The 22,377-nt window shown below is 38.6% G+C and overlaps 1 protein-coding gene across 1 annotated transcript in view; it reads right to left on the bottom strand.

Annotated features, from left to right (window-relative positions):
- Positions 1-22,377, bottom strand: part of Pcdh15 (protocadherin related 15) — a 1,187,935-nt gene that overhangs the window by 193,882 nt on the left and 971,676 nt on the right. The window contains exon 20 of the mRNA XM_057794363.1: positions 3,199-3,278. Coding sequence (XP_057650346.1) covers positions 3,199-3,278 — 80 coding nt within the window. The remainder of the gene's footprint in view (positions 1-3,198; positions 3,279-22,377) is intronic.

Below are 22,377 nucleotides of genomic sequence, written 5' to 3'. Positions count from 1 at the left end.
ATACCAATAACAATTTAGCTATTTAAAAATAAGTTCAAAATGTCTTTTTTTGGGTTTTACACTGGCTGCTACAAATGAAATTTTCATCAAGCACCCACTGTAAGAAAACATTTAATGCATTAAAACACTGAGATATTAATCAAATGTAAGAACCTAGTTTGCTTTTAATTGATAAATAGGCTTCGTTTCAACTTAAATGCTTTGATTCTGAGAGTGGGATTTATGTGATACTCATTGCAAGGGGCAGTGAAAACAGAGTTGGGAGAAAATGGAATCCAGGGACAGAGTAGCTCATTTGGTTGATTTTGTTGTTGATGATGCAGACTTTGGAAGCTCTTAGAGCATATGGCAGGATTGGGAAACACAACCTGAAAACTGTTTAGTCCAAATAACTGAAAACCACTTCCAGAACACATTCACAGTAATCAGGTTTGTATCAACTCTACACCGCACATGCCTCAAGCAATCTCACCATGCAATAACATTCAGAGAGAAAAGTGAGGCGGTTTTTGCTTTTCAGACATACCTACTAAGCAGCTCGAGGAAAAGGAAGTCTGTCAACCTAGGTGTAGTGCAATGAGAACAAAAAACCAGATAGCTTCTGCCTTGCACTGCTTTAGGTTGTTATAGTCCTTCATTCCTCTCCTCCAGCTCTCCTCGGGCATGAACTTAGAGAGCATCTTGACTTTCTGTCTTGTGTCAAATTTTACATAAATCTATTTTTTCTTATTTATCTGATTATGATGGAGATAAAGTACTATATGCCTTCTGACTCAATAATGGAGGCACTTGAATGTGGGGGAATATTTGGCATGGGGAGGGAAATGGAGACAGTATCTTGGAGTATTCAGAGCAGAAAGATGAGTCAATGGAGAATATGAACATCTCTCATGGTAAAGCTGGCCTGGAGGAACATTCCCACTGACTGGTGGAGGCCACGAGGCAGGAAACACTATCTGCATCAGGAGTGCAAAAAAATCTTTGCATGATGCACAAGCATTATTTATGATAAAAATCTAACCACAGTGCTGGGTAAGTTTTGCAGGACTGCAAACATGGCTCAGACATGAAGGCAGTGGGTGGTGTGAATAAGGCAATTCCAAGACAGAATCTCCCCATTGCTGGAGTAATCCATTTGTATACTGTGAAGATGTATAACTCTCATTGTTTAATAAAGAACTGAGTGGCTGATAGGTAGGTAGGATTTGGGGAGCAGAGAGAATGCTGGGAAGAAAGGTGGGGTTTGAGGAAATGTAGAGGAAGCAGGAGATGGACATGCAGTGCTGAGATAGGATATCAAGCACATGGTAGAACATAGATAAAATATGGGTTAATTTAAGGTGTAGAAGCTAGTTAGTAACAAGCCTAAGCTATTGGTCAAGCATTTATGATTAATGATAAGTCTCTGTGTGGTATTTGGGAGCAGCTGGCAGGACAGAGCTGAATGGCAGTCTCAATGAAAAACTCTGTCTACACCCGACAGACCATCAAAACTCCAAGCAAACAGTGTCAGAGCCACATTGGCTGGGACTCAGTAAATGGTCAGATATTTTATAGAACCCACATAAAGACACAATAAAGTTAGTAATCATGGGAGAGCAATACGGTGATTCTGTTTGTTTTTGTTTCTCCTCTTCTGGCTCACATTAGTCTCGAGCATTTTCAACCTGTGAGCCATGACCTCTTTGAGGGTTGAATAACCCTTTCATAGGGGATGCATATAAGATATCCTGGATATTTACATGATAATAACAGTGTCAAAATTATAGTTATGAAGTAGCAACAAAATAATTTTATAGTTGGGGAGCCACCCCAACATGAGGAACTATATTAAAGGGTCACAGCATGAAGAAGGTTGAAAACTACTGGTCTTAAGAGTGTAAAGAGGGTATCTCAGAGTTTTTTGATTTGCATTTCCCAGATGGCTAAGGATGTTGAACATTTTCTTAAGTATCTTCTGGCCATTTGAGATTCTTCTGTTGAGAATTCTCTGTTTAGTTCTGAACCCCATTTTTAAAATTGGGTTATTTAGAATTTTAATGTCTAATTTCTTGAGTTCTTTATATATTTTGGAGATCAGTCCTCTGTCTGATGTGGGGTTGGTGAAGATCTTTTCCCATTCTGTAGGCTGCCTTTTTGTCTTATTGATGGTGTCCTTTGCTTTAGAGAAGCCTCTCAGTTTCAGGAGGTCCCATTTATTTATTTTTGCCTTCAGTGTCTGTGCTACTGGAGTTATACTTAGGAAGTGGTCCACAGTACCCATGCATTGAAGATTACTTCCCACTTTCTCTTCTATCAGGTTTAGGTGTAGTCAGATTTATATTGTGGTCTTTAAACCATATGGACTTGAATTTTGTGCAAGGCGACAGATATGAATCTATTTTCATTCTTCTACATGTTGACATCCAGTTATGCCAACACCATTTGTTGAGGATACTTTCTTTTTTCTATTGTATAATTTTAGCTTCTTTGTCAAAAATCAGGTATTCATAGGCGTGTGGATTAATATCATGTTAAATTTTGTTTGTCGTAAGATTAACAGACTTTCACATGGCCTGATTGATTACAAACCACATATTCTAGCAGCCGAGGCTGTGGCTATCTTATTGTCACCACGGGTAAGTTATCTCTCCCTACATACACCGGCAACAGATGTGGAACATCAATTTTGCTCCTTAGAAAGACTCCCCCAGGCATCATGATGTAGAGCAGAAGCCTGTGGTGTCTCTACACTAACCATCTTCTCGAATGCCCTCACCCTAGTATCTCTGATACCTTGAGAGCAGGTAGACTAAAAAGGTGCTGCGATTTTATTCCATCTTAGAGGTGATGTAATACACCTGGCTGCCAAACCTCCCTTCAAATGAACGAGGCCTTTAGTGCTGTGCTCTTTGCGGAAGTGCCCTTGTCGCTACGAGCAACTGACAACATTACAGACGCCTAATTATTCCGAGGCTTTGCCTGCAAGTGAAATTTTTCCACCTCGGTGGATTTTAGCTGATAAAATTGTTTAAGATAAACAAATAGTCTCTCGGGAAAGGTTTGGTGTTTAGAATTACCTCCAGTGCTCATTAGCATTCATAGAAAAAAAATGTAAACTAAAACTACAAACAGCCGGAAGTCTGTCCTCTTGCTAACAGCGTGCCGCTTGACGTTAACAGGGGGCAATCAAGTGTAAATCATTTCCTTGTAACTTACGTTTCTGAGAGATTAAAAACTCGCTGAGGGTCTCCATTCTCGATGGCATATGTGATTGGGTCTCCCTCTCGATCAGTTGCCTTCAGAGAAGAAAACATAATTCAATTACCAACTAATTACAGAATGTTCAAACTATTAGTGTTAAGGAATAAAGCATGACCTAATGTCAATGACTGGATAAAGAATTTTATACTGAATCTTCGCATTTTTGACAGTACAAGAATTTCATGCGTGTATAACAGTTAATTTATATAAGTTAATGAGCTTAACCATTTTATTTTTAGGCACCTATGTCTGGAATGTAAACAAATATGTTACATAATTGGTTAATATATTATATATGAATTAATATTAAGTAATATATCATTATAATATTTAAACACTTTTCTATTTAAATTCTTTCTTCCCAGGTCAAAATGTATCAAGATAGTATTCAAATCAGCAAAAACAATTCTGATTAAAAATCTTGAATTCAAAGTTAGAGTACACTTATCAGCTATGCAACTATTTCTCAGTTTTTTTGTTCATAAAAAAAGCAGGTGATGGCGCAAATTGTAATGGAAGTTGAAAGATCTAAATTGAGACACTATATCAAGGCTGATATTTAGAATATTGCAAACTTTCAATAAGTTTAACTATTTTATCGTTGCTGTTATTTTCTTTTTTCCTAACCTTGGTCTAAGAAGCAAACCCCACATCTTCTCACACTGAGTTCTGTGTCACTCTCCTTTAAAGCAGAGACATAAGCACGTGTTGTTGGAAGAGGTCTATACTTGCTCATTTCAAAACATTTAATACTTTCCTTTTACAAAGAGCCATCAAATTCCCCAATGAAGTCATGGGTGGAAAGGGGACTCTGGTGGCTGTGTGAGGAATATCAAAGGGAAGTCATAGTTGGAGAATGGAATCTCAGTGCTGCTCAAAGAATGTCAAGGGACTTCTCTGATCTTATTCTAGGGTGAGGGGATTATCCACGGGGTGAGAAGAACCTTATCTGTGGATCACTGTTCAGACACAGCCTGTTCCTTGGGTAAGATAAGCTCTTGCCTGTTACTGACCAGATACCAGGCTGTTCTCTTACAGCTATTATTGCTTTGGAGTTGGACTCAGGAATAGGGTGGTCACTGGACTTCCTTCGGTAGGATATTAAGTGGATCAGACAACCACAGTCCAGTATGCAATCCATGCCCCACCGGCCAGGAAAGCCATTTCTATTGGCAGGTCAACCTACGCAACCTGCTACAGGACCTGAACATGCAACATCCCTCCAGACTTTCACACTACAGCCGTGGCTGTGAACTCCTACAGGACAATGCATTCCCATACTCCATGGACATCTGAATAGTTACACTTCAGTTTGTAATAAACTACCATTTTCCGTATTACAAGACTCTGTCCAATCTGCTTCATGCATGGCCAGTTTCCCTCTGTGATTTATGTTTTCCTGCAACTGTCTCATTTATGAAACAAGAATCTGTTGTTGGGTCAGCGATATGGCTCAGTGTGTCAAGATACCTGCCACAGAGCCCACACTCCCCAGGACCTACATGGTGCGAACAGAAAAAGAAAAGTGACACTTGCAACTGTGCTCGGACTATTCGACACGCTCTATAGAATGTGGATCACCAGACTACCCACTATACACACAAATAAATGAATGTAGTAATAAAAAGAATTGACTACTTTCACTGCCTCGACATCTCAGAAAGGACCAATGTCTTCACTGCCCATTTCGCCTCTCCACGCATCTTCTATTCTTTAGCCTGCATCTTGCATCCTCCTGTCTTCTCAGGCTGACACACCACACATACTCGCCCCTCCCCCACAGTCTAACTCACTGGCAAGATCCACAGACTGCTTTTGAAATGTTTGATTGTGACAAGTTCCTTTCTTACTATAGTTTACTTCCGGTATAGTGGTGATCAGCATTTTGTCAACAAGTCGAGGCATTACTCTTATACCCTCATAATGTCCAGTTTTAGCTTAACAAAGTAGTCATCATTTCTAGGCCCAAACATTGCTCCTCTAGGTAAATGCTACGCCACATGTACATAATACACAAGGATCATAAAGTGCAAATTAGAAAAGTATAAGGAAATTCTAGGAAAAGTCTAGATACATAATTCTCAATTTTGTGAAGTTAACTACAACAAATCTCATAAAGAAAAAAAATCACTGAGTGAGTAGTCCTCTTTGTTTTCAGTTTGTAGGACAAAAGTAACATAATTTGGAGAGTGCCTTTTGTTACTAAGAAGCTGACACTAAGACTTTTGTTATTTGTCCTCTTGTTCCTGTGAACAAGAACTTTCCACTCGCTCATTGCTTTGTAGCTGGGATTTTGTTGTTGCTGTTTGCTATCTTCTTTCTTTTTTCTTCTGGAACAATTTATCTCTTTACGTTTTCAAAAGTGTGAGAACATAGCTTCTGAAACAGGGTTTCTATGTGAGCCCTCACTAAGTCTTGATCAATATAGAAGCCTTGTTTGCACTGTTGGGAATGGAACCCAGGGCCCTCTGCCTGCTGAACACTCTGCTCCTGAGCTACACCCCATCTCTGGGTGTGGAATCTTATCTCTTAGACATTTCATTCATTTATTTATTTAATTGACGAGGGGCATATATGATGAAGCGTGAGTGTGGAAGTCAAAGGACAACTTGCACGAATCAATTTTCTCTTTCCGATATGCGGGTCCTGGGCATCTAACTCCAGTCACCAGACTTGGTGGCAGCACCTTTCCCCACTGAACCATTTCACTGGCTGGTCCATGAATCCTTTAATGTGCAGGAGTGACCACAATTTATGATATTGGGAATGAAGGATCTGTAGATACAGTGCAACTTTATTTGCATCATTCTTTTGTGGCATTAGTAAATTACAGTTTTATCTGAGGGTAATAGGAATTTTATTGGTAAATAAAACATGCAGAAGAGTTCAATTATGCTATTATTTCTATCTTCCTTTCAACCAGAGTACTTGGTGGGCTCAGAGGTTAAGAACACTGCCTACTTTTCCACGGTACTGAGTTCAGTTCCCAGCATCCACATGGTGGCTCACAACCATCTGTAATAAGATCTGGTGCCCTCTTGAGGAAGAGACCTTATCAACTTAGATTATGAAACCCAATACGAACAAATTCAACAGAACCGCCATATATGGGCTGCCCATGCATGCTTCAGCATTGCCAGGGTATAAATTTCATTTCATTTGGTGCTCTAATAATTAGTGTTTATCTTGAAAAGGGAAAATTTAGTCATATCATACATTTTTTTATGTAATAAGTAGCACTCACTCCTCCTTATTGCAAAAAATATTTCTAACATATTATTTTACACAAGTCCAGTAGAAAATGAGCCCTTTTTTCAAAAGTTTGGAAAGTGTAATATCAATTATAATTAACAAATAACAAAACAAATATATAATAAAAGTGCCATATCTTCCTTTGACATGGAATCTACCAGGAGGCTCTGGAGTCAGCTGTCAGGTTGGTCCCCGGCTATTACCTATTCTGAGGTAAGATACCTAAGTTTTAAAATGCTAAATGATGAGTAGCATATCTCTTCCTTAATTAGCCTCGTGTTTATTAGGCATTTCACCTACGACAAATACCGGAAGTTCAGGGATGAGCGGCAGAGATAAATCCCTGCCTGCTCAGTTTATATTACTGGAGAGCAAAGGGCCATCAGATTTGAATGCAGAATTTTCAGATCCCTGTAAAATAATTCAGGAAGAACATCTAGAGACGATAGTAAATTCCCCTTCACAAACAACCGTTCAGGACCGCATAACTTGGTGTATGAAACCCCAGTGCTTGCTTAAACATGGGGTAGGAGAAACGCAGGCTCGTGGAGAGTAATCCAGGCAGGAGTGGGGAGCTGAGAGAGGCAGAACCTGCTCAGTGGGTGTGGGGGAAGCTCCAAGAGCTTGTTAGCTTAGTACACAGAAGACAGTGACTGGTGTTTGTTTGGCCACTGACCTCAAGCTAAACGACTGAATGCTGTTGACATTGAATGGATAGGATAGCAAGTGATGGTATTTAGCCATCAATTTGCTGATATGTGTTCAATTTAATGGCTCGAATAAAGCTAAGTTTTTCTTTAATTATTGCTGGAAGGACAAACATTACCTTTGTAAACAACCCTTTATAGTCAATTAAGCCAGACAACTTAATTCATCTGTTGTGAAACTGTTATCTTCATTTCCTTTTATTTTAAAGCTTTCAATGAATTACACCACCTCTTTTCTTTCCTTTCCTCTTTCTGAGTCCTCCCATATACTCTTCCTTGCTCTTTCAAATTCATGGCATCCTTTTTTATTTTTTAAGAAAGTCAATTGTTATTCTATGCATACATGTACACATTTCAGGGGAACAAAAACTCCCAAAACTATTCAAGTAAGCAATGTCCTCAGAGTGTAGAAAATAATTGTGAAAAATAAGCAAATCTATATACAGTATTCTGTCAAGTTACAGAGGAACAGAGCCATCAAATGCCACCTGGTGGAGTGCACCTTAACACAGAGAATGACGCTACCCATTTCAGAGTATATTAAGACAAAGTATCAGCCTGTGGAGACTCTAAGGAGATACAAGATCAATGGAGTTAGATGAGTTTCTCTCTCACTGAGGCAAACAGGCCCTGACAGTTGAGAGTTAAGTGCTTGAGAGTAAGAACTAAAACTCGGTTTAGTAAAAATAGTTTCTTCCTCTTTTTGAAAGCTTCTTCTCCTTAATGTGTTTTATCTACATGTATGTGAATGCGCCACACAACTGCTGAATTAATGTCTTTCAACATGTGCTTACTCCTGGTGTTAAACTGTTGGGCCTTTGAACAAACGACATCATCATGAATATATTTTGGTATAGATTAACATGTATACCCTGTTTAGGTGAAGAAGTGTTGATATAAAAATCACTTTTCAAAATAAACACTCAAAAGATCTACTTATTAAATATTCAAAATATGTGAAGTAAATATTATATGTAACACATAATTCTGAAATTCGTATTGTACCTAAATATGTGACAAAATAAAAATATGCTTCAAAATATAATGACGTAGAAAATAACACACTGGAAGGCGGTAACTCCTCGAATGCTTCTTTTTGCTCTTTTGGAATGGTGTAATAAACAATCTATGAGAAGGAAGACACACGAAATGTTTCCAGCTGGAAAGCCAGAGCAGAGCGTCTGCTGACAGGATTAGAAAGGGGCAGAATTTAAACTAAGTGTGTGCAATACTCAGAAATGAATAGTGGTTAAAGTGAGTCTCTATTTGTTTCATGTTGGGAAATGCCTGGAAACCAGGAAGCTTAAAAAGGAAAGACTCTGGATTTTGGAAGATTTGGGACAATGGTTATAAGGTCTAGTTTCAATTTTCTTTTTTCCTAATACACAAAATTGGTAATTTTGGGACACAATGGAACTTAATCTATTCTAAATGCGCTTGCAGTTCTAACTGCGTAGGGCTCTCAGGAACACTCAGCAAACTAAATGTAAAATTAACAGAAATACTCAAATTAACCACTCTTTATATCCACAGGATGCTTTAGATTGTACACATCACAGTCCTGAAACCACACAACCTTCTTGTCTGGTGAGAACTGTCATCTCTACTTCCAAGTTCATAAAATATTGAGTTTTGAAAGTTAAAGAATTCTTTAAGTCCATATACAGCTCACTGTCCTCAACGCTTTTTACCTCTTTCTTGTTAGAATCCAGATTCTATAGTGAGAGTATCCTCATTTCAAGATGTGAATTCCGTGGTAGCTGCTTTGTTTCAGATTGCTAATTTCCCAGCTCAACACCCTATTCACTCAACTGTATGTGTCAATTGCAAGCCTTCTTTGTGAATGTCTACAGTCTACACTAATGAACATCCTTTCCATATTTTGCTCAATATCACTCTCATTACCTGCTTTGTGAATTGAGTATAATTGGGTTTTCTAGCTCCTGTTGTTACAGGCTTGGAAAAGAAGCATTCTTGTAAAGTTTCATGTGTTGGAAAGGTTGGGTTCTAACTGGGAGATGCTGGAAGCTTTATGAAGTATGTTTTACTAAGTAGGAGGAAGCAGGTCTCCTGTAGCAGGAACTTAGGGATTGCTGGTCCTTGCTACCTCTGCTTTCTGTCTCCACGGAAGTGAATAATCTTCCCTTCACTCACACCTCTGTCAAAATTCATAGGCAAAAGCCACCATGGACTGAACTCCCTGAGCCCAGAATAAATCTTTCTTCCTCACGCTGTTTAGATTAGGCATTTTGATCACAAAAACAAAATAGGAAAAGTAACAAGTATATTCTTATTCCAAATCATCTCTCAAACCACCCAGACAATTTCTTCAGTAGATGTGTTGCGAGCTCAGGCTGGAGTGTTACGATATTTTCTCATAGATCTAAGGACTAAAAGTTCTGAGTCAGTACAACAGACCTAGTGTCTACTGAGGGTGCTCTTCCCTCTTCCTGGTTTGTGAATGACTGTTGTACTGACCCACAGTGGGAATACAGACTTCTGGTTTCTTTGACTTTCAGGGCAATAATTCCCTTCATGATTCCTCTATATACAGGATTAAATTGCTTCTCAGAAACCCTACAAATACCATCATTGACGATTTAGGCTTCAACCCATTAATTTGGGGGAAACATCCACACTCATTCCGGAGTAGATATCCAAAAGGAATTTCACATTTAATATTACCCCAAATTTTTAAATTGATTTTCTGAAACTCTTTTTATTTTAGTCTCGCATTTTCAGTTGTGTAGAATATTGCAAAAACAGTACTGCTCATTTCTTCTTTCCCATATTCACACCAACAAATAATAGCTTCTTTTCACAAAATATAATTTCCAGGCTTAGTATGGATATTGTATATCAACTACTCTCCACATTTTTACATGATTTAAAGGCAGAGTTTCATAGACAGCCATAACTATTCCTTTGGAATTTAGTAGTCTGATTTTTTTTTGATGCTAACTAATTTTGCTTAAAGGAAGTCCAGCTGTGTGCCACATGGGCTGTTCTTCTGAATAACAGGTCACCAGGACACAGGTGGTCCCATAAAGTTTTATCAACAGGTGATCTTACAGGCATTTTAGACTGTAAATACATGCTGGTGTTCACATGATAAGATCGCCTAAGGGAATAGCTCCCGGAACACACACCAGGAGCTCCATATAGGTCACTGCATATCTACTTGCTCCTTCTCATACTCCATCTATACCTTCTTCCTCCATAGGCTGCACCTGGAGAATACCATGAGACGATCAAGGCCAACAATGTAGCCACATGCACAAATCTCTTGTGTGCAATATTGACTCAAGTTGTTGTTTTTTTTTTTTCATGACCCACAGACTGACAAACATTTGATGCACACGCTAGGCTATATTACCTATAGGCATTCAGGGAATCTCTGACTATTATATCTTCAAAGGCAGACAAATGCACCATACCAAGGCAACCTTCTGCCCTGCTGGATGCCATTCAAGCTACAACACGCATGCATGAGGCTCAATTCGTGAAGATTAAACTGGTCCCTGCTATGGCACCTAGAGTCCTTATGCTATATCTGCACTAGCCTGCAGAGACAGAGATGTGCACTGCATACTTGTGGAAGAGGGATGCTCCACTCCCACAGTTCTGTGCATGTCTTCCCGGGATATTACAGTGTTCCCAGTGTTCCTGGTCTTTCAAAGTGGATGATGCTCTGACTTACTGCTGTGCACTGCACTCCCAAGGCAATCAGCTGCAGTTTTAGATTCTACATGGAAACTGTATCATGACCTCCAACTGAAGCCAAATCTATACCTTAAAATATATCTTTAGGAGAAAAGGAGTTATTTACTGTGAAAGTTCTATAAATCAATAAAACCGATCTGACAGATAGACAAATAAAAAAGTTAGTAGTATACAAAGGGAATGCAAAACATTTCATCAACAAAACCAAAAAAAAAAAAAGAAAAGAAAAAAGAAAGGAAAAAAATTGAATGAGATGCCTAAAAAGAGTCTTTTAAAAACTGATTATATGAAGAGTCTTTAAAATACTAAAACATGTAAATAATTTAAAAATAGAATGGTACAAATAAGAAACTCAACAAAGAAATTGAGATCATGTTCAAGAAGCAGGAATTTTGGACTGATGAACTTATGAAGTCAAAGGAATGGCATCAGCAAGTCCCTCACCAAGAGTAGACCAAGCAGAAGAAGGAATGCCTCTTAATGTTCTGTCAGTGGAATTAAAGATTTAGAAAATGACAATAAAAGCAGTGGTGGTGCACATCTTTAATTCCAGCACTCAGGAGGCAGAAGCAGGCAGATCTCTGTGAGTTCTAGGCTGGCCTTGTTTTCAGAGTGAGTTCCAGCAGAGAAACCTTGTCTTGAAAAACAACACCGCCCTCCTGCCAAATGACAAGAAGGAAAGAAACACCCAGGATGAATGAGCAGAACTACATGAGCAAAATTTAAACTCTAAGAATTCTACATGCTGAAGACAAGGAAAGTAACCTGGGAAACTGAGTAAAATGAAACCTTGAATTTCCTAATTCCTGCAATATTTATGTATAGAACCTGAAGGACCAAAAATATATTTGACAATAATATGTCTTGTCTGAAATATAATATACTCAATATCTTAAAAGAAAGAGTAAAATAAAGTGTGTGGTATTATATAGAGTCCAATTATGTTAAGGGCAAATTTCTCAGAATAAACATTACAGATTAGGTGGGAAATGATTGACAATAACAAAACTTTAACCTTAAGAAATAAGCAAGAAATATTTTTCAAGACAAACATAAAGGGGATCTCTCGTAAGTATCTGGTGTGTTGGTACAAACATTCAAGGAATTCCAATGTCTAGGACACACACACACACACACACACACACACAGAGAGCCATTAAAACATGGAACACTGTGAGATCCACAAAGAGACAAATACACACAAGAGAAGAAAAGAATCAACTTTTACCAAAATCAGGGAAAACACAATAAAAGCTGCAAATTACCAAAATAAATAGGACAGGAAGAGAGCAAGGGATCCCCCAAAGAATCAGAAGACAATGAACAAAGTGCTGGAGTCAGTTTCTGCATGTCAGTCGTAACACTGAACATAAAACAATCACATTCCAATTAAAAGATACAGACTGGAAGGGTGTCTTTAAATAATTCACCCAAAAGAAAACTCATGTAAGATTTCAAGGTAAGTTACTACAAGAAACTTACTAGTAAGAACACACTGGATTTACAAAATGAAGGGATTTAAAAGGATACTGTCTTGAAGAGGAACTACAGAAAACAGGAATTGTTGTTTGCATGTAAGATATAATGAACTTAGAGAGAATAGTGTAAAAACATACAGAAAAGCACATTATATACATGTGTATGTTTATGTATATAGATCAATGAATCAATTTAGCAAGAACTTCTAAGAACTGTACCCTCTACACACCTAACATTAAGTACCCTATTCTAAAAATCAACATTATTAGGTCTGGTGGAAGAGTGGCCTTAGATGCAAGAATATTTTAGAACTTCGTGGCCCCACTTTAATCACAGGACAGGACACTTAAGCAAAGCAGCAGGTTCAAATCAAACATTTGACCTGAGAGTCACAGACCACATCACTTCAAGTATCAACAGGCAGATACATTATATCTCAAGAGCACATGGATAGTCTTCTAGAATTGATCACATTGCCCGCCACAAACCAAATTTCAGTTAAAAAAAAATGATAGAAGTCATATCAGACATCATCTCTGGCTATAATGGGATAAAATGAGTAATGAAAAACAAAAGGTGTCAAACATCCAAACACATGAAAGTCACTGATACAAAGTATCACAGGAAATGTAAAGAACAACTCCCTGGAAAAGCAATGTGTGATAAATTCCGGTGTACAGATAACCAACACAAAGAGACAACCTGAAAACTTCAACCACAGAACACAAGATTGAATCAGAAACAAGAATTTTCTCATCAGAGAGAAAACCAGGAGCTCATAGCTGACCTTTATTGAAGGCAAACACCAACAAAACACCCTACACTGTTTTTCTTAACATTTAAAAGCAACAACAAAACAAAATAAAACAAAAGGGGGAGCATTCTTTAACACTCATTTTGAAGTAGACTTTACCTTGAAAACACCAAATAATATCAGAAACACAACAAATAAGTAAATAAATGAATAAATATTTAAGAAAACAGAAACTTAATGGACACAGAACCAAAAGTTATCAAAAAATATTTACAAAGAAATCCTAAGGGAAATGAAAAAGACAATTTAAGAGCACACGAAAAAGGCAATTTATCAAGATACAGTAGATTTAGCTCAAAGCCTCAAGTTGAGATTTATAACAAACTGATAAATGTTACACATCTTAGCAATTCAATAGCAAAATGGTATGCTCATATCAATAGATACAAGAAAAACATTCAATAAGATCCAACATTTTCATGATAAAACTCTGAACAAATCATGTATATATGTAACACACATAAAATACAATTCATACTGTGTATAAAAAAATTCATCACCAGTATCACACTGAATGAATCAAAGCTGAACGCGCTTCTTGTATGGTTGAGAAGAACATAGTGTCCACTCTAAACAACATGCTTCATGTTTTCTTAGTGCCATTATTGATGAGAAAGAATAAAGGCAGTGGGAAGTCAAATTATTCCTATTGCAGACGCAATGATTCTAAATATAGAAAATAGAAGGGCACTGCCAAAATATTATTGTATGTGATAGACTGATGCAATCTTTAGGATCACTTTCACAAGCTAACATTGACTTTAGAAAGGGAGTATCCCATTCATAATGGTTATGGTAAGTCCACCATAATCAATTTATCCAAGAATGCTGATGCTCTCTCTATGATAAAACAGACAAGATCACACACACACACACACACACACACACACACACACCACACAAACTCACATACACACACATCTTTTTTGGCTATTTTAGAAAAAATTACAGCTATTTTTTTTTTTTTTTTTTTTTTTGGTTTGTCGAGACAGGGTTTCTCTGTGGCTTTGGAGCCTGTCCTGGATGTAGACCAGGCTGGCCTCGAACTCACAGAGATCCACCTGCCTCTGCCTCCCGAGTGCTGGGATTAAAGGCGTGCGCCACCACCGCCCGGCTCTATTTTGTTATTTTATCCAGGGTGATTTGCATATTCAATTGCAATTCCCATTAAAATATTTATGGTATTCATCACAGAAATAAAAAAGGCTATTTTAAATTAATATGGGAGTCTCAAAGGTTTCAAAAAGCCAACGGAGTCTTCCAAGAACAGATCGAGCGTTAACACAACACCTTGGTGTTATGATACAGGGCTCTGATGGAATCAGAGAGACGGCATTTTAGCGAGGTTAATAACTGACAAGGGGACCAGTGGCACAGCACCAAGAACACAAAAACAAGCCCGCACATCTACAGCCAAGAGCTTCTTTATAAGGTTGCCAAAAAAAGAGCTCCAGGAGGAACCACTGCAATAAACGGCACTGGGAAAACTGAATTTTAATATGCAGAGGAATGAAATCTGACACAAACACCCACAGGAATCCAATGTGGCTTAAAGACCCAGATGTCACATTTGAGACTATAAAGTGACTAGCCAAAAACATGGGCACACTTCCCAGAAAGTCAGTATAGGTAATAAAGACAGGTGATAATATATCAAAGACACAAACACAAAAGCAAAATGGACAAGTATGAGTCCATCGACCTCAGAGGCTTTTCCATAAAGTCCGTCATGAATGAGAGAAGGTGTTGCCATCTACCTGCATGAAGGAGAAGTCACATAGAGGGTGGGGAAGGAACTTGAACCACATCAAACACTTCTGATTTGATCAAAATTGGGCAAATGATGTGAATGGACATTTCTCACCAGGCAAACCCAGAGAAAATATCAACTGATATACGAACAGGAGCTGACTCAGGAGTCATAAAAGAAATAAAAAAAATCACAGGCCCACTCTTGTCACATTCAGGATTTAAGTTTGAAAATAAAAGGAAATGCTGGCCGTCAGCTCGAGTGAAGGGCACTCACAGGCTAGTGCTGTGCCTAAAAATCAGCCCATCCACCGAGAGAAATGTGTAGAGTCCTCAGACAACTGACTTTGCTCTACAGTAGGAATTTGGGGTATAAAAAGGAAAAATGTAATCAGCACATGGAAGCGAGACCCACATCCCCATGTTTGTTACAGTGTTATTCCTGGCAGCCAAAGCATGAACTTCGGTGTTCATGGATGAAGAGATGAAGAGAGTGGTGGATGTACCTGATATTGCTCAGTCTAGTAAGAATGACAATTAGTAACTTGTGACAGGAGGAGGGGCTACGATAAAGTTAGTCAAAGAGAAATGCCAAATTCTCAAATGCGGAAGCTGAATGTTGATCTGGGTGAAATGGATATTACTACAGGGAGGAGACAGGGCGTGTGGGATAAGGGGATCCAAAATACAGTGAGATAGGAGGAGGAGTCTAGAATTCTGTGCACAGTGAGGTCCTCTACGTTTGTGTGAAGAGCTTATGATCTGGTGCTCAGGCATTATAAGCGCAAGGATGGGATAGCAATTAGTGGAAAGAGAAGCAGTAAAATTTATTTCACCAGCACGCATCGCACACAAGTGTTGAGCTATCACACTCCACCCTCATATATATGCCTTATGCAATCCCATGTGACTCTATAGCGCAAAACGTGGAAAGCAAGAGGTAAGGAAAAGGTGGGTAGCCAGTTGAGAAAAGGGAGAAGAAAATAAGAAATATGTTTAAAATCTATGTATCATATAAATAAGGTGTAGATGACTGGGTTTGTGAATACATGACATATTTTAAAGGGCAAACATAAAGAAAGAAGGTAGAGAACGTGTAAACTTCCGGGTGACTTTTAGCCGGCTGCATTTGGTCCCATTCTTTGCATTTTTCCGTCCTGCCTCACGCGGGCGGCTTTTGGGTCCAAATCACTCAGCAGTATTCAATCAGGGACAATCAAGTGTGGCAATCAAGTGTGCTGTGCTTTCTACCCATTTGATTACCCAAATCAAAATGAACTACTTTTAGTTTGGAGGAAGGGAGGGACCAGCTCTATTGAAGAGCTGAGTCAATTTTTATTGCTAGATAATTCTGTTTCCCTCTCTCCAGTTTGTATTCTTAAGCTGCAGCACTTAAAAAAAAAGTCTGCTACTTCTCTGGAGTGCGTGATGTTGTGTGCAAATGGGTCATGTGTGTGAGTAGGTCATGTGTGCAAATGGACTGTATGTGACGGGCCATGTGTGTGAGGGGTTCATATGTGTGAGGGGCCATGTGTGTGAGGGGTCATGTGTACGAGAGGGGAAGCAGAAGGAGGAAAAGATATTTAGTTGTACAATTTTTTGAATGATTGGATTTTGTGAATCTTGGATCTTAAAACTATATTTGCACTAAGCATAAGAGGCATGTAATTGAATTCTTCAGGTTTCTTGAGTAAATTAAAACCTTCCAATGTAAATAACCACTGATTTCTTTAAAAATTGTTTTCTCAGCTGCAGTCCTAGGAGGTGAGAGCGGGAACACCCCAGACTCTTTTTCCAGATCGATGGAGCTCACATCAATTTCACTAGAAAACCAACTCGCGCTCGCGGCTTGTCAAGTGTTTCTCAGGAACACCGTTTTTTGTTTCTTTCGAAACAATGGCATTTGCATATTTAAGCTTTCCTCAACAAAAGCTGGCAGTATGTGAAGCCATAAACGGCTTCAAGACATTCAAACACACTGTAAGCATTATTTAAAAAACGAAACAGAACACAACACAGCAAGATTCTTATTTCCAAGTTATAAAAGGTGGGATTGAAAAAATTCACAGAAATCTCAGCTATAAGTAGTTACCTCTGCAAATATTCTATTTCAACACAGAACTCAAATTAGTACTGTTTTCACTTAACTTTAAAAGAGCAGAATGGTTTAACGATGTTTAATATAAAAATATAAAAACAAGCCAAACCAGGGTAACTAAACAACAAAAGTCCTTATGCCATGTCCATTAGACAACGCACATTTTTTCCCCTGTGGCTCATACACCAGTCTCCTGTCATAAAGCAAACAGAATCTCTCACTTTCATTTACAGATAGAACTCAGTTAAAAATCACTGGGGAACTGTGGTTGGTATGTAAAATGAATAAAAATAAAAGAAAGAAGAATGCACAAAGATAGACCAAGGAATATTCCCAGAAAACTGGGAAGTGCCATGCTTTCAAAGTGGACATGACAAAGCCTGTGGAAGACACTCAACATAGAAGGAAAATAAATCCAATGTGTCTTTTTTTCAAGGCATAGTGCCACTGCTCTATGCAAGCCACTTAGGATCGCCTATAATGTCTGTTTAAAGATGATACTGTATCAGGAACACAGGAACACTTAGGATCACCTACAATGTCTGTTTAAAGATGATACTGTATCAGAACACAGGGATTCTTTCTCTGCCTGCCATGACCATCTTCATCACACAGTCGAGGATGTGGCTACCTAGAGAAAGTGTGGTCTTGTAGCCATGGCAACAAAAAATACAGAGATACCAGAGAGCGGAGAGAGAACAGAATCATGATCTCACTTAATTCCAGCCATCACTCCCTCCTGTCCCTGCTGCATACGGTCTTGTTGGAAGGGCTGGGACACTGTGGACTTCAAGGCTCTCATCTGTCCTAAAGTTACTCCACAGCATATAAAACCACATTTTTAAACTCTATGGCTCTGTGAAGATGTTAATGCCTCATGTGGATCAAAATATCTCAAAGAGATGCACACAAAATACCCTTGTATGGGATTATTATCATGAGTTTCTCTTTCAGGAGAAACTAAAATATATTCTTAATATGCAATATGGCATTTTTCTTAAGACTTTGAAATATATAAAATGATAGATAGTTTCCCCAAAATCTTTATGTTAATTTCCATTTTCAGGAAAACTGCAGGAGATACAATAATGTCACATTCAGGGGATGACTTAGACTACTCTGCATGGGATGGAACATGTCTGCTTAAAGTGTTTGCAAACATGATGGAATAGTGTGTGGCATTAGAGGATGATTGAATTGTTAAAGCATGTTTTTGTTAAATCCTCCAAAAAAATAAAGTACTTTTGGTTGGGCTAACTTAAAATATAAATTTAAAATAATTTTAAGACTGGTCTATATGTAGAGATTATTTTACATTTTTATGACTTTCCTCCATAAAAACTAAACATGTATTTTGCCAGTGTTATTAAGATAGTAATGCTGTCACTCGACATTAATTCTTTATATTCAGAGCCATCAGACTTTCTTACAGTGCTGATCTACTCTTAGTAAACTTTTGAAGTGAGCAGCTATTAAACAAGAATTTAATACTCTGTTTGGTGTTAATCTTGGCAGTGGCAGCATCGGGGCTCATTTAAGTTCTTTTTAAGCTAAAATCTTAATGATAACTTTATGGTTCTATTCAAGAGTGCTTAACTCACTTTTACACCAGGGATAAGGCTACTTGGGAGGACTGATGTTATTTTTAATTGTAAAAAAATGTTTCCAAGTGTGTATTTTTTTTCTAAAGGATTTTCTGAGATCAAAATTTAATGAAGCAATGTAGAATAGGACTGGATTTTCTGTGTTTAGAGCATCGGGGCTTCTTAAAAAGATGCTTCTGTTCCTAATAACATGTACTAAAAGACTTAATTCTGACTCCTTAAGAAACTGAGTGTTAGCAGGGTAATTTTAGTATTTTAGAGTCAATCAAAAACCAAGCAGACAAGAGACAACAGCTGGTAAGGTCAGTGGATGGCAGTGGGGCTGTGGGGGTGGTGCAGGGAAACAGTAAGTTATCTTGGGAACAACCAATTTGGTTGACTGACTGGCAGTGAGAGCTACAAAGAAAGTGAAGTTCAGGGGTGACTTTAGAGAAGGTCTGAGAATTGCAAAGTGAAGATGTTCTTTAGAGAGTGGGGTAAACGCAGAAGGATCATGCTTTCCTTGGGACAGGGGAGTTAGCATCAAGCTCTCAGTCCAAAGTAAATTAATTCAGACTCTGTGACAGTACCGTGATGGCTTCCCACAACCGCTTTGAAGAACAGAGCAGTGTTCCCCGTGTGTGTTGAAATGCTGCCGGCTGAATGGCTTTAACTGTTGCTCTGTTCAGGAATTAAATCTTCCAAAGGGAGTTGACTTACTTAAGGTCAAGCTGCACTCCTTTTCCTGTCCAATCCTTTCAACTTGCAGCTACCACCTCGAGCTCTGGCTTCAGCAGAGTCTGCTAAACAGAACTGACAGAGAGAAGACTCTCACCATCTCCCACATCCTGATACTTCTGCATCTCTCTCCCTCTCTCCCAAAAGATTGTCAAAATGGTTCCTCCTGAGGGTCAGGAGAGATGCTTCGTAGTTAACAGCACTGACTGATCTTTCAGAGGATCTAGATTCAATTCCCAGCACAAACATGACAGCTCACAACTGTCTGTAATTCTAGTTCCAGGAACCTGACCCCTCTTCTGCCCTCCATGGACACCAGCATGTACTCAATGCACAGAAAAACATACAAGCAAACACTCACACACATCAAATGTGTTAGTGCGTGCATGTGTGCATGTGTGTGCATATGTGTGTGTTTAGACTCCCCCATAGGTTTTTTTGAAAGGCCTTTATGATACACATCATTCCAGTGATCCTATATCTCTTGGCTGGCTTTGCTAAAAAGCCAATTCAAATAAATGCTTACTTAATATTTGGAGGGAAGCAGTGATCTTATACCCAGACATCAGGCCATATTTGACCCCTGAACTGGAGGAATGAATTAGAAAATTTGAACACATAACAGATAAACTGATAACATCAAATGGACTTTGACAATGAATGCAAACAGAAAAAGAAGCTTGAAAATCTAGCCTAGAGGCATTTCAAAAAATTTTTAAAAGGATTTATTTATGTATGCATGTGTATGCAGGTGTGAGTTTATATGTATGACACACGTGTAGGTGCCTGTGGATGTGATAACGTGGCATAGTATCCCCTGGAACTGGCAGTTGTTAGCCTCCAATCTAGGTGCTGGGAACCAAACCCAGACCCACTGCAAAACTGGTAAGTGATCCTAACTACAGAGGCATCTCTCCAGACCCCATTTTCATTTTTTAAATTCAAGAAAATGAGAAAGAACTATCAAAGTAGAGTTAAAGAAGGAATGAAGTAAAAGCACCCCTGGAGAATGGTATGCTGGAAACCAACTAAATGCTTTTTAATTTTTTTTTTCACAGTAAAATCTCTGAAAGCTTTATTTTTGCATGTATAAGAAGTATAATTTTGTATTTTACATAGAAAATCAAAGCATTATGCTATGCGGCCAAAGCATTTTTAAGAACATACAGGGGTTCTCTGAAAATCAAAGTTTTATAATTATGCAAGGTCTAGGACCCAAGATTGTTTACTGACAGCAAGAAAATAAACTTGACATTAGGCAGAATATATAGACAGATTCTAAGTAGTTGTTAAAGGAAAAAACTTGATTAAATGCATTTAAATGAAATCAAAATCATTTTATCTTTATTTGAAGCTGTTAAGGAGAATGAAAAATAAGCTGCTAATTGGAGAAAATATTTGCAAATACTTTTTTTTTCTTTTTTTTTATTAATTAATTAATTTAATTATTAAAGATTTCTGCCTCTTCCCCGCCACCACCTCCCGTTCCCTCCCCCTCCCCCAATCAAGTCTTCCTTCCTCCTCAGCCCAAAGAGCAAGCAGGTTTCTCTGCCCTGTGGGAGGTCCAAGGACCACCCACCTCCATCCAGGTCTATTAAGGTGAGCATCCAAACTACCTGGGCTCCCACAAAGCCATTACATGCAATAGGATCAAGAACCCATTGCCATTGTTCTTCAGTTCTCAGTAGTCCTCATTGTCCATTATGTTCAGCGAGACCGGTTTTGTCCCATGCTTTTTCAGTCCCCGGCCAGCTGGCCTTGGTGAGTTCCCGATAGATCATCCCCATTGCCTCAGTGTGTGGGTGCACCCCTCGCCGTCCTGAGTTCCTTGCTCGTGCTCACTCTCCTTCTGCTCCTCCTTTGGATCGTGAGACTTCAGTCCAGTGCTCCAATGTTGGTCTCTGTCTCTGTCTTCTTTCATCGCCTGATGAAGGTTAATATTCAGGGGGATGCTTATATGTTTTTCTTTGGGTTCACCTTCTTATTTAGCTTCTCTAGAGTCACGAATTATAGTCTCAATGTCCTTTATTTATGGCTAGAAACCAAATATGAGTGAGTACATCCCATGTTCCTCTTTTTGGGTCTGGCTTACCTCACTCAGGATAGTGTTTTCAATTTCCGTCCATTTGTATGCAAAATTCAAGAAGTCATTGTTTTTTTACTGCTGAGTAGTACTCTAATATGTATATATTCCATACTTTCTTCATCCATTCTTCCATTGAAGGACATCTAGGTTGTTTCCAGGTTCTGGCAATTCAATCCAATTATAAAATGGGGCACTGAGCTGAACAGAGACTTTTCAACAGAAGAAGTTCAAATGGCCAAAAGTCACTTAAGATCATGCTCAACTTCCTTAGCAATCAGGGAAATGCAAATCAAGACAACATTAAGATACCATCTTACACCGGTCAGAATGGCTAAAATCAAAAACACCAATGATAGCCTCTGCTGGAGAGGTTGTGGAGAAAGGGGCACTCTCATCCATTGCTGGTGGGAATGCAAACTTGTGCAACCACTTTGGAAAGCAGTGTGGCGGTTTCTCAGGAAAGTCGGGTTCAACCTACCTCTTGACCCAGCAATACCACTATTGGGAATATACCCAAGAGATGCCCAAACATACAACAAAAGTATATGCTCAACTATGTTCATAGCAGCATTGTTTGCTTTTTAATTTTTTATGTGTATGAGAGTTCTGTTTGTGTATATGTTTATACACGATGCCTGGTCATGATGAAAGCTAAGTCAGGAGTCATTTCCCCAGTTGCTGGGATTATAAATGGTTGTGAGCTGCCGTGTGGGTATTGGGATTGAACCTGTGTCCTCTAGTAGAGCAACCAGTGTTCTTAACCACTGCACTCTCTCTCCAGGCTCCAAATATATTTTAACACAGAGAGAAGATGATCGCTTTTGACATTGCTTGCCAATAGATATGGTATGAAGAAGGATATGTTTGAGAATGGAATGGGCGTGGAGACTGTAAAATGAGTCATT

This window comes from Chionomys nivalis, chromosome 19 (genome assembly GCF_950005125.1).
Source record: "Chionomys nivalis chromosome 19, mChiNiv1.1, whole genome shotgun sequence".
NCBI lineage: Eukaryota > Metazoa > Chordata > Mammalia > Rodentia > Cricetidae > Chionomys > Chionomys nivalis.
This window is presented reverse-complemented; position numbering and strand designations above follow the sequence as displayed.